Genomic DNA, 13,913 nt, shown 5'->3' on the forward strand with positions numbered 1-13,913 from the left:
AATCACCAGTAGGGAAGGCGCTGCTTAGATATTGGGGGGTGGCAACTGACAGATGCATTCTTATATGGTTCCTAAGATGGCAGTCTCTGATCAAGGCCACTTGTAACAAGCCCCTCCTAACAGATCTTATTGAGAGAAGGCAGTGCCCCTGTTATCCAGATGACTTTAAAGATGACAACTTTTGAATTAATGTTTGTCCAAGATTCTGATAAAGACTGCATGGAAATTAACTGAAATTAACTGCCTGCATGGAAATTAACTGAAGATGGAAAACTGCATTCACAATACAATTTGTAGCTGATGAAAATCATAGGTAGAGCAGATAGTCAGCTCACAGGTCGCTAACCTCATGCTCCAAAGAACCCTATCCTTGGTATCCACAAATTGAAATGGATGCCAAAACCTTGTAAAACCGGTACCAATTTTGTTTTAAAACCCTATGTAATAAAAATACATGTATTTTAAATATTTATCAGGTGAAATCTGTTTCTCCTCCTAAACAAAGTATTCAGAAGCTAAGTTTTGATTGTTTTCTTAAGCATCACTTAAGACTCCACAGAATGACAATACCTGAGGATAAAACTAGAATATGATTGCATTTTTTTTCTTTACAGTACTGCCAAAATTATATACTATAAACTTTTTTAAAACCATCCTGAAAAATGGATTCATTCAATAATTCATACTGTTAGTCATATTATCACATTGAATTAGGTATTATTTATTTTGAAACTGATTAAAATTCCTTACTGGTCTGACATCCCCACATGAGTTTGTAAACTGACGTGCCAAGCCAAAATCCAGCATATAACACTTCCTCCAAGTACTAGGAAAACGTCCCATAGCAAAATTAGACTAAAAAGAAAAAGAAAAAAGTTTATAATGTAGCAATGAAACAATGTAACATCAGCTTTCATTTCATATATTTCAGTTGTACTTATTTAGAAAAATAGTTGGTGAACTGATTGGATATTGAAATCACAGATTATTGCTGTTGCTTCTGTATTAATAGGATGTTGTTGTTAGCTGCGAAGTCGTGTCCGACCCATCGCGACCCTATGGACAACATTCCTCCACATAAAGGTAAATGTAAAGGTTCCCCACACACATGCATGCTAGTCGTTTCCGACTCTAGGGGCCGGTGCTCATCTCCGTTTCAAAGCCGAAGAGCCAGTGCTTGTCCGAGGACGTCTCCGTGGTCATGTGGCCGCCATGACTAGACACCAAAGGCACACGGAATGCTGTTACCTTCCCACCGTAGTGGTCCCTATTTTTCTACTTGCATTTTTACTTGATTTCAAACTGCTAGGTTGGCAGAAGCTGGGACGAGTAACAGGCGCTCACTCTGTTATATTTTTTAAAAAATGCAATTGTTCGGATACCATAATTCTATTGTTGTTTGGAAGGAAGGTATTCAGGAGGACTCACTGGTTAGAAAGAATGATTAGTCCTCTATTATACAGAGAAAATTAATTGTGCAATATTGGATCCAGAATTTCCTCCCAGCTTGAGGAAAAGTGGGAATGATCTATTGATAGGGTTACAGCATTTATCTATCCTCATGGGATCCAAAGACAAAGGCTAGAAAGGATTCTTAATTCTAAAGTTGTTTCCTGTGGGAGGAGATATACCGTTTTCCAGTTTCAGAATGACAAGCCAGAAATAATTCAGTAGAAGAAATAAAATAAAGGAGAGATATGTTATCCTATTTCTTGGGGGAGATCATAGAGAACTGTTTCTCTCTCCTCTCAGAATCTTTGTTCCCAATAGCCACAATCAGCACAGAAGGAAACAATACACAGTACAATAATTTCATAGATTTATTAGACATCCCATAATCTGTTGGGTCATCCATCGAGATATATTTTCTTAGCAGATTCCTCAATGCCTTCAACAATTACAGAATGTGTAATGTTCCGCTTTCACTTGAAAAGTTGGAATACATTCAGAGATGTATCTGCCTTGACAAAAGTTCATGCTGAACAGCACAGCCAACAATCAGTATGGAAAATGTTTTACCACATTGTGTATTATGTCATAAACTGTTTTATGATCATTTTCAGTGCTTTTTTTCCTAAAAAAAAGGTGCCGGACCTCAGAGGTGCTGTCACTGGCAGCGATGCCGGTGTCTTGCTATGGCGTCGCTGCCCGTCCTTTGCACCCCTGCCCCTGCAGCTCAGAGCCACATGCCGTGGGGATTCCCCTCCCCACAGCCGCCAAGGGGATTCCCCTCCCTGCAGTTGCCACATGCTGAGCCCCCATCTGGAGCTGCTCTGAACCCCAACCCAGAGCTGTGTACCTCCTGGCAGTGGTCTCCGGTGCCAAACAGCCTCTTTCCAACCACATCCAGAAAAATTTGTAACAAACATTGGAATTCTCAAGGCCATGTTTGGTATTACTGGAAGGAAAAAGCAATCCCTGCTGCGTTACTTATCCCAGAGAAGCATTTGCATGTAAGCAGGTATCCTTAGGGTGCCATAGTTATGGATGAAAAATATTGATTGCAAAGTTGGCATTTCTGGATGTAATAGAGATAGTTTGGACTTATTTTTTTTCTTTGCATGTTTGATATTTTTAAAAAGGCATATGCTACTGACTACACTTATGCACATATGTAATATCTTTTGTTAGGATATATGACCACTGTTTGTCCAGAATATGAAAAGTGAAAGATTGTGACTAAACAAAATTTTAATGTACAGATAATACCACCATAAATTATTTTAACCTTTTTAATAAATGTTGTTATTGATGTTAAGCTCACCATGGAAAACATCATATATTGATAATTATTAATTATTTAAAGACTGAAGTGCAACATCACTAGATTCTAAATAATCTATTTTTCAAAACACACAACAGTCCAAACAGTAAAAGTAAAGTCCAAATTAAGAATATTTCATTCTTAAGAATTGTTTAATTTAAAGTGGTTTAGTTGTAATAGATGGTTATAGATTCAAAATAGTTTTCAAGAGTGTACAAAAGATACTATTTTTTTCTAGCATCAGCTAAATTAGACATATTACATTGAGAAAAATGTTTCTCATTTCTTTCCTGTTACCTTTATTGATTTCATTGCAGAGATGTCAACATAGGAAATAGATTATTTTGTTATCTAATTTTACCTTCCAAAAGACAGAAGCAGATGAAAAATGTGAAGTTCTTTCCTGTTGGCTTTTTTGAATTAGCTGTTTTAGATTCTAAAAGTTTAGTTCCTAAAGAAGTAACTTTGTAAATAATTTTAATACTCCCCTCTAGTGCAGAGTAGGCAACCTTGGCTCTTTTATGACTCAAGGACTTCAACTCCCAGAATTCCTTAGCCCGCATGGCTCAGCTTGGAAACCTCTCTTTTTTCCCTCAGTGTGGCTGGCTCAGGATTTCTGGGAGTTGAAGTTCCTAAAGCCAATAGAGGGAGCTTTTTTTTGCAAAAAAAAAGGTGCCGGAACGCCGTTCTGAGCGTTCTATGAGAAAAAAAGCCCTGATCATTTTTGTGTCATAACATGTTTTATAAATTTTGCCAAATTTCAATTCCACAGGAGTCTTGCATCCTGGATTTTGGACACATTCTCTAAGTTAGTCCATTTGAGGTACCTTGCTTTAAAAAGTCGCCCTATGATGCATCATTTTACCCAGTTAAAGAGTGCAGGAAAAGAGTTTTAATATAGACTGAATCAAATTTTTCATAAATTTCCCAATTCCATCACAGCTAATTAGAGATACACATCAACATGATTTCTCCAACTGCTCCAATGTAAGCAGGTAAGTTATCTAAATTAGTAAGCCGAATTACAAAAAATTGTCTTGGAGCTTTTTCAGAAAGATTTTCAATTAAGAAAAGACAACAAAAGCCTTGTTGGAGCAGTGGGCTAATGCCTCCTTAAGTAACATCAGCGGCCTGCAATTAGTGCAGGTTCAAGTCCCACCAGGCTCAAGGTTGACTCAGCCTTCCATCCTTCCAAGGTAGGTAAAATGAGGACCCAGATTGTTGGGGGCAATAAGCTGACTTTGTAAAAATGCCGCTTGGGAAAAACCCTCATAAGCAGGCTTATACATAGAATGAAGGCTATTGCTAAGCACATTGATTTGTGCTTTAGATTGTAAGCTGCCCTGAGTCTTCGGAGAAGGGTGGGATATAAATGGGATTAAAAAAAACCCAAAAAAAAACAAAACAAGAGAAGCGTCAGGCAAAACAGCAGTAAACAAACTGGCACTCTATACAATGGAAATGCTCTACATGCACATAGTTCCTGCTTACACGCAGAGCTCCTTTTTAATTTCCTATTTTATAACTTAAAAGTGTTCGACTTTGACCAGCATCAGTCTTGTCAAAGATATAGCTATAACTTGGAAGACAATTTGGGAAAGTGTCATCTGTCCTTGGACAATTCTTGATGATGAAAGTTCATGTCCTGTCTCTTGGCCATCTTATCCATCAGCACATTGCAATAGTCCATCCGTGAGATGACCAGAACTTGAGCGATTGATCCATGAAAGGGCATAACTGGCACACAACACAAAGTTTCACAAACCTCTTCTAGCTACAACTGCCATCGGCTCATCAAACAGTTCAGAACACCCAGGGTCTGTCTGGGGCAGTACAACCCCATCCAGAACTAAAGATGTTAAGGTCCCAGAAGCTGCAGCTCTATACACCCAAAGCTACTTGGTCTCGCAGAGCAGGGGTTGGGGACCCCTGCCATAATGGCTCAGTTGGCATGTGCCTTGTGCCAAACTTTCTACAATAGGATCTTAGGCCTGGGACAAAAGAGAGGATAACCCCCTACCTAATAAAATAACAAATGTATGATCTTAGTCATGAAAATTCTGTCTAGGCACAAATTGGTTTAGCCAGATGATGATGAAATGGTATTTCAGGAAGGTCTGGACCTTGCTCACAGATCTCATACTGTATACAGCCCCAAAATGTTTGTGCTGTCTTGGGCTTTTTTCCATATAAGGTCTATAGTGTGTGCACTCTATTCCCTGACACTGACGACTATGCTCAGCTGGACCTGTACGGAGAGACCTATGTCCCTCCTCCCGAATAGAGACAGCCACGACAAAATTATCCACCTTCAGAACTAGGCCTTTCAGAGATCTCAAGGATATGCAATTCAGGAAAGGGTTAGAGCTAGGGCATCAATAGAGAGGAATAGAATCTGGCCATGGTACTGATCATCTGGCCTGAAGGCTGCTAAGAGTCATGAGGCCTGTTGAATTATCTGTTTTTGCTAGGTAAGGTCTCTTTTTGTGTCCAGAATGGCGCAGAGATGGTACTAACTATTTGAAAGATGTTCTTATTTTCATTGATCGAAAATGCCAGGTCCTCAAGGAACTGCACTGTGATCTAAATGTCCTTTCTTCCCAGTTCAATCTATAGGGGTTAGATGAACAAATAATTTAAATAACAGAATATCTGTATACCCCAAAATCTGACATAGGCTACAAATATCATGTTGTACATGAATACCAAAGAACAGTGATGGTGAACCTTTTAGAGACTGAGTGCCCAAACTGCAACCCAAAACCCACTTATTTATTTCTGGGTGCCGTGTGGGCATGGCCCACTGGGTGGGCGTTGACTGTGGTGGTCATGGCAGACTGGGTGGGTGTGGCCAAGGTGGGCGTGGTCACCTCGATGTTGCTCATGGGGAAGGACGCCTGTGGGGGCCGGGCAGATTTGGGGAGATCCAGGGGGGTCTCTGGCAGGTGGGGTGGTGGGCAGGAGGCTCGTCCTGCAGAGTGAGGTGAGGTGAGGCAGGGCGGGGGTGCCATTGCCATGGGGCAAGGTGTGGCAGGGGCAGCTGCTGCCTGACACCATCGGTCCCCACACACAGAGGCCAGTGAGCGTATGGGGGCCGACGGTGTCTGTCAGCAGCCACAGCCTGCTGGCTCCTCGACCAGTGCACTCTGGGCTTCTGTAGCCCTCCGCCAGCAGTTCAGACAAGCCACCTCTGAGCTGGACAGCTGGCCGACAGCTGAGGAGGGATGCAGTGGGTCGTGCATGGGAAAAGGAGAGCATGTGAGGCCAGGAGGGATGGGACCAGCGGGGGAGGGAAGCCAGCTGTGCCAGGATGCATCTGGCCACATGGGCCCTTGGATGGCTGGTTGAAGAGGGATGGCTGCCATCTCCGGGGCATGGCACGTGTGCCCACAAAGAGGGCTCTGAGTGCCGCCTCTGGCACCCATGCCATAGGTTCACCACCACTGCCATAGAAGCTGACCACGGGGCAAATGGGAGGGTCTTGAACTGGTATCAAACTGGTATCCCTCAGGAAAAGGGAGAAATCACTCTGTAAGCTTCAATCATCTTTTGTACAAGGGTGATCTGGCTCCCTGGAGAAGTGGCAACAGACCCTCCTGTAGTTGCAGGGCTTATGGCCAGTGATGTCACAGCTGCAGTGTTAGTTGGTACCTCTGGGGGAGAGAATACGTTTATACCTATATGGAGACCCAGCCAATTGAGAGTTGCTGTTCATGAGCTTGTTTATCATTTATCAAGAGAAAAGGAAAAAAAAAGCCTAAAAAATAATAATAGCCCTATTCCTAAGTCAAGTGGGAGGGAGACATCCTCTGCAGAATTTGCTGACTTCACTTAAGTAAAATGCTAATATATGCTCAGTAGATAAGAAAATCATCTTTAATTTTTATATTAAAAATGTTTTAAGCTCATAGCAGTTATTAGACAAATAATTACAGATGTTGAGATGTTAAATGAAAATTGATAAAACTGATAAACAAATATTAGTTTTTAAAATAGGTGCAAATATCTTTATGATTTTAGATTAAATTTATCTAGATTAATAAGCTGCTGTGTTATGTAAACAATTACAACTTCAAGCAAATTCTTGGTTTTGATATATGGAGAAACTCACTGGTTTAATATCTCTGTGTAAAAATCCCACCAAATGAATGCTCTCAATAGACTCCAGAATTTGCTTCCCAAGACGCAATGTTGTACTAATTGTGAAAGTCCCTCGAGTTTGGCTTCTACGCAAATCTGCCAAATTCCGCCCCTGAAAAAAACGAAAACAATAACATCCAGATTTTTTTTCTCATCTTCTTTTGGTCAATTAACATTTCACAGATAAACTAAATGCAAATGTAAGGATAGCATTTTCAATATTTAAAATATCAAATGATTTTAGGAAAAAAGTATATATTTTGCTTGTTCTTCGTTGTTATACTATTTTAAAGTCTTTCTGAAACTTGAGAAGTCCTCTTTCCGTTCTGCCTGCAATGCCTTTCTCTTAAACAACTAATGAGTAAAAAGAAACCTGAGATTTGCAGATTCAAAATAATATAACAAAAATATGAAAGGTTTGAATACCCATTCAAGTCAGTGCTTTGTAACACCATCTTTGGCAGAAATAGCAACTTCCAAATGTTTCCTCTATATTTTTGGCTTTGGATTTTGTTCACTTTATAAGAACTCTTCTAGCTCAGAAATGTTCTTAGAACATCTTGTATTTATTACGTTTGAGATCTCTCCACAGATTTTTAATAATATTTCAGTCTGGGAATTGTAAAAATCATTCTATCATTTACTTTCTTCCCTGGTAAATGCTTCATTGTTGATCTGAACTTGTGTTTCAGATGTTTATCTTGCTAAAATCTTCCAACGTCTTTTCAGCCTTAATTTCTTCACTGACTGTGTAAGTATGCATTCAAGTTTAGAGAAAGACATTGTCTTTAACTGCACCATGAATAACTTAAGTCAACTGCTATTCACTTACACTTGACTAGGAGTGCCTAAACTTTTGCAATCAAGCATAGATGCCTTTTCCAGGGAAATTTACTTAGTACAAGTGGTGTCAGTGAACAAACAACCTTACCTCTTCTCTACCCATAAGTTACAGAATCTCATTTTAATTGAACGTTTCATAGGTCCTTTTTTATTTTATTTAATTAATCAGCTGCTACAGGCTAATTTTTTTTAAGATGTAGTGTCAAAAAGAAGACATTCCCAGTGAATTTTACTACTAATTTTTAAAAAATACACGTTAAGACCATAAGCACTGGCTAAAGGAATCTGTTGGTTCCCCTCCTCAGCTACAACTAATAGTAATAATAATAACAAAGCAACATCACTATAAATCAAAATCCCTTTAAACATATAGACTAATAAAAGTGGCTGTAATTTGGTATTTTGGTTTGGCTTAGTCCCTGCAAGAGGAAAATTGCTTTAAAAAGAGGCAAGAACAAACAGGAATGATAAATAGAATCTAAAGGAATTGTACCTCACTAGTTTAATTATAAATAAATATACATCTTGTGACTGCCTATATGTACCATGGCAGGCATTGCTTTTTCAGGATCACCCATGGTAGCCATCTTATAAAAACAGCCATGGCATATTCCCAAAATTCCAAAGTCCAGAAAGAATCTCTATCCCTGTTTTAGAACAATGGGACAATTAAGTGAAGAGGTTAGGATGTGATCTGATTACATGCCATCAAATCTTAAGGACCATATGGATAGATTTTTTTTCCTATGGCGATTTGTTCCTAATATACTCTTTTAGGTCTTCCAATAGTGCCTCCTTCAACAGAGCCTCTCCAAGTGAGGACTCTGGATTGATTTGTTTACAACAACTACATTCTTCTTCTTCTTAATATTTCCAATTTGGGTATTCCAGTCAACAATTGCAAGGATCTCATTATCTAGTACTATATCACCAATGATTTGATATTTTCAATCCATGTGGTTTCCTTAATAAAAATACAGGAGTGGTTTACCACTGCCTTCCCCTGCACAGTATTTATTTATTTAAAAGATTTGTATGGCTACCCATCCTAAAATACAATTCTCAGCAACTCAGGAAAAGGATGAACCGAACCATAAAAAAAATATAAAACTGTAACAGTGTGAGTTGATGTTTTTCCCATTGTCACCAAAGTGACCATTTATCTATAGCATCTCTCTATATCGCTCCTGCTTGCTTTTCCTGGACATCTGGGATGATTGTCACACCAGGGGTGACCCTGCTGAGAATATATACACTTGGCATACTCTCTTGGTGTTTTTCGTTCATCCCTCCCAGGAACAACCTCCACCACAATGAGGTAGCCCAGGAGGACTTGGGAAGATTAGCATACAGTGATATAGAATCAGCAATCAAATTAAACCAAAGGCAACCTTTTCTCCATTTTTGATTTAAACAATATTTCTTCTGGAAAATAAGTATGAAGCTATTTAGGTCACTTCCAACTTTCTTTTTAAAAAAAAACATTATATCCTAGAGGGCTGAAATAAATTTGTATAACTTTAAGAACAAACTAAACAAATGAAAGAATAATCAGATTCTTCTAAGTACTTCTTTTTAAGCTATTCAAACCTGTAGATTTCAGTCTAATTGATTAAAGCTTCTTGACTTCTGAAGAGTATATATAATTCCACAATTAGCCGAAGTACTTCCTTAGCCTTTTTATACAGTACATTAATAAAACTCATGAGGCTAAAAATGTAATGGAAATGCATAACAATATATAATTTGTTCACAAATAGATATTTTCAGCAATAAAGCTGAACATCAGTGAAGAATCCAAACTTATTTAAACTGGATAATCTTACAGAAAACCAGACATATACATCTAGATTTCATTTGCAGTTTTCCCACTTAAATAGAAAAAACATTTTTTTTTCTGTGTGCAGGAAGACAAACCAGAGCCTCATTAACAATTGACATAGAAATAAAAAAAACTCACCTGCAATTGCATGACCACATAATTAAATCTATCATTCCTTCCACAGCCTACGAATCGACAAATATGATCTTTCCCTGAGAAGAAAACATTTTAAATTTGTTCATTTTTTTTCACCAGCTTAAATCCAGAGAAACATATTAGTGTATTTGTTCTTGACCAATCTTCCAGAAAGATTTTTATTATTATTTTGGAGAGGGAGAAAGAGCAAAAGAAAGATTTGACTTATGAATGGTTTGGGTTATGGATAAGGATAACTTTAAATCAGGATAATCTCTTGCTTGCAGAAAATACCTCTACCCAGTTTTCATTTCTACCTTTTGCCTCAGTCTTTAATGTCATTTCTTACCAGTTCAAGAAACTTCAGATCTTCAGGATAAATTATTAGACCTAAGATTAATCTCTTTCTGAGAAAGCTCTCTAAATCTATATATTTTATTTCTATGTGTGGCTACAAGGTGACACTTAAGTCATTGTTGAGGAAGCTGCAGGAAATTTTTAAATATATTTTTAAAATGCCCAGCTTCCAAAGCCTCTGGGCACTTTATACTACACAAAGGCACAATTATAACAGAATAAATTATATGTGTTCAGAAAGCCATACAAAACAGCATATGACCTTACCAACTGCCCTATCTCCTAGAAAAATAATCAGGTTTTCAATATCTTTTGGAATGCCATCTGGGTGGGAGCCATACACATCTCTGAGAGGATCATGTTCCAAAGAACAGGGGCTATGGCATAAAAGATATACCCCTGGGTTCCTACTAGATGGCATTATTCAATTGAAGGGACTTGAAAAATATTCATTCTGCTGGCTCAGAAATAGGAGCACTCAAATAACCAGGCCATATGCCATGAAGGGCTTTATAGGTAGTAACCAGACCTTGAATTGTACCAGAAGCCAACTGGTAACCACTGCAGCTTTCAGAGGAAGTGGTGTCACACAGGCATACCATGTCATATCCATTACTCCCTGTGCTGATGCAATCTAGACCAGCTAAAGCTTTCAAGTGGTTTTTCAGAACAGCCCCAAGTTGCGTCCACTGCAATATCCCATTCTTGAGGTGACTAGAGTGTAAGTCACCATGATTACAATCTGTTCAAACATACCCATGTTCAAATAACTTTCTGTTATGAATATAGCACTGTGTTATTTATTATATGCAGAATAGCTTTTACAAATTGTTCAAAAACTGCAATTGTTTCTGAATAGGTTTGAAAAACTAAAAAAAAGTAGTATTTTATAAGCACTATCCATTTGATTGGCTCCTGGCCAAGCCCCTTAACCTTCAACATTTTAAATGCCTTAAGGCTTAGGCTACCTGAAAAGATACCTTTCCCTGTATGTTCCCACCCAAATCTATTACTCTTTACAGGGTCTCCTCAGTGCCCCACCCAAAAAAGTGATGCAAAAACTGCTAAGGAAAAAGACCTTCTCAGCAATGGTAAACAGACTTGAGATATATATACGATAATTTATTCATTGTTGCTCTTCAAATGATTTTTGTACTATTATTTGGGCTTCTCCATTAAGCAGCTTGTTCTTGTTCTTAAAATATTTTCATCTTGTTTATCCCCCCTAGAGATCTAGACAGTTTCTATTTAATAACTATTAAAACATCAGCATTGTTCAAAAAATATTTAAGTCTTGAGATATTTTTTTTTAAAAAAATACCAGATGAGATTACACACTAAAGGCCTCCCTAAAATGAAAGTCTTTACCAAGAGGTTTCAGAGGTTTGATGCAGGCCCTGAAAAGACCCTCTTTCTAACCATAGGCCAACAGATTTCAAGGGTTATTGAGTCATACAGAAAGGATTCCAAAGATGATGTCAACAGGCTAGCAGAGATGGTATGGAAGAAAGCAGAAGACTTTAATCCTGATCTTAAAATAGTTTAAAGATTACTAGAATTTTAAACAGGAAACCAGTATACCTACTCTACATTAGGATATCACATGTTCCTTAACCCTAACCCATCCATTAATAATTAGGATACCGCTTTTGGACCAATTTAGATTTTTAATATTTTTCAAGGGTACTGTACACAGCACAAACCACACCTATAATCTAATTATGTCGCAATTAATGAACCTATCATCCTGGTTAGATTTTGAATGTGCACGGAGAGAAAGGAAAAACCTGCACCAGGCAGAAGAAGCTTGTAACATTCCCTGCCGGCTTCCACACTGACTTTCTCATATGATCAATAGAGCCTTGGTGGAGCAGTGGGCTAATGCCTCCTTAAGTAACACCAGCTGCCTGCAATTAGTGCAGGTTCGCATCCCACTAGGCTCAAGGTTGACTCAGCCTTCCATCCTTCCGAGGTAGGTAAAATGAGGACCCAGATTGTTGGGGGCAATAAGCTGACTTTGTAATAATGCCGCTTGGGGTGTGTGTGAAAGCCCTAATAAGCAGGCATATACATAGAATGAAGGCTACTGCTAAGCTTGTAAGCTGCCCTGAGTCTTCAGAGAAGGGCGGGATATAAATGGAATTAAAATAAAATAAAAATAAAAAAAATCACAGAACACTTGGCAACCAGTCATAAGTAATGTAATTATTTCTATGTATACAGAGACATTTTCTTCCTAATACTAATCTTCAGGATAATAAAATACAGGTAGTCCTTGTTTTACAACAGTTTGCTTAGTGATCATTCAAAGTTACAACGGCACTGAAAAAAGTGATTTATTTTTTTTATAGATACTTTATTAAGTTTTTATAGTTACAATCTTTAGTGCTTAATAAACAACGTGTTGTCTGGGTCCACATATTTGACATTAATAGTAATACAACTTGCATTCCTACTCTCTACTCCATTTTTCTAGCCCAGGGGTCAGCAACCTGAAACAGTGAAAGAGCCACTCGGAACCGGTTCCCTCACAAAAGGAAAAACTGGGAGCCGCAAAAAATGTGTGCGCATGCGCGTACATGCGCACATGCGCAGAACAGGGTTTGACTGAAGAGTGGAGCCAAGGTGAGATATGCACCTACCCTGCATTTTTGAATTGGTTGAACTTTTTTAGTCCCACTTTTTTTTTGTACTGCACATGGCAGAGGACTGGAAGCCGCAGGAGACGGCTGAAAGAGCCACATGCGGCTCCGGAGCCACGGGTTGCAGACCTGTGGACTAGATGACCTCCAATGTCCCTTCCAACTCAGTTATTCTGTTATCAGCAAATAGCAGTTGGACATGGCACAAGTCCAAGCCAGAAGACACTGTTCGACCAGGCTACTCCTCCTTCACCCCCAGATACACTAATTACTCCTCTGTTGTTGCTCAACAACAGATATAATAGCTTTTACTTACAAAACAGGGCAGGGAAGGCAAAAATTACCGTAAACACAGATAGAATAATGGATAGAGGTCAAAAGGGAAGAAGGACTTTTTCTGCTGTGACTTTCAATTTTTTCCTCCTATGTCTTTTTTGCTACATGTCCTACCTATCTTCCCTTCCAAAGCAATAGCCTGCAGGGGAAGAACCAGATGAGCCAGAAAAAGCCTGTATTTTGGTAATGGCTATGATTTAGGGGAATGTCTTGTCTTATCTATATTATGGACCCTGTCAGTAGAGTATAGAGATATAAATAATGTCTCGTTCTCTTGAATCAAGAAACTATTTAGCCATCAGTTTATATTGTCCAATTTTTCTGGGAATATTTATTTTCCCATACTAATACAAACCTTCCTCTCCTCAACAGTTCTATTCAAAACGTATGAGAACAGGAAAAATATTACCAGACTGGTTTAAAACTAGCTTTAAGAGAAATGTGTAATTACCATGTTCATCTGACATACTTAACTTGGTTGGATAGGTCATGTCATTTTCAATATGACATGAGAATATCTAAATGCAATAGGTGTTGAGTGAAGATGTACGTTAAACAGAACAAGCTTTTCTAAATCTTAATGTGCACTCCTCCAGAAGTCAAAAGTGGGGCAACTGCCCATGCTCTTTGCTTAGAAAAAGAGTTACAAAGTGTCTAGGGCAGTGATGGCGAACCTTTTAGGGACTGAGTGCCCAAACTGCAACCCAAAACCCATTTATGTATCGTCAGGTGTCAGGTGGGCATGGCCCACTGGGTGGGCATGGCCCACTGGGTGGGCGTGGCTGCGGTGGTAACGGCAGACTGGGTGGGACTAAATAGTTCAAAAAATTAATTCTAACTTTGCAAGATCCTTTTTTCCTGCAAGAAGTTGAAA

At 38.7% G+C, this 13,913-nt stretch overlaps 1 protein-coding gene across 1 annotated transcript in view; it reads right to left on the reverse strand.

Moving 5' to 3' along the window:
• TTBK2 (tau tubulin kinase 2) overlaps window positions 1-13,913 on the reverse strand; it is a gene marked incomplete at its 3' end in the record, with an annotated part of 70,414 nt that overhangs the window by 30,636 nt on the left and 25,865 nt on the right. Inside the window, exons 4-6 of the mRNA XM_083350570.1 lie at window positions 9,708-9,781; window positions 6,876-7,016; window positions 751-855 (exon numbers count right to left, since the gene is read on the reverse strand). Coding sequence (XP_083206696.1) covers window positions 751-855; window positions 6,876-7,016; window positions 9,708-9,781 — 320 coding nt within the window. The remainder of the gene's footprint in view (window positions 1-750; window positions 856-6,875; window positions 7,017-9,707; window positions 9,782-13,913) is intronic.

The sequence above is a fragment of the Vipera ursinii genome (genome assembly GCF_947247035.1).
Source record: "Vipera ursinii genome assembly, chromosome: 1".
NCBI classification, from domain to species: domain Eukaryota; kingdom Metazoa; phylum Chordata; class Lepidosauria; order Squamata; family Viperidae; genus Vipera; species Vipera ursinii.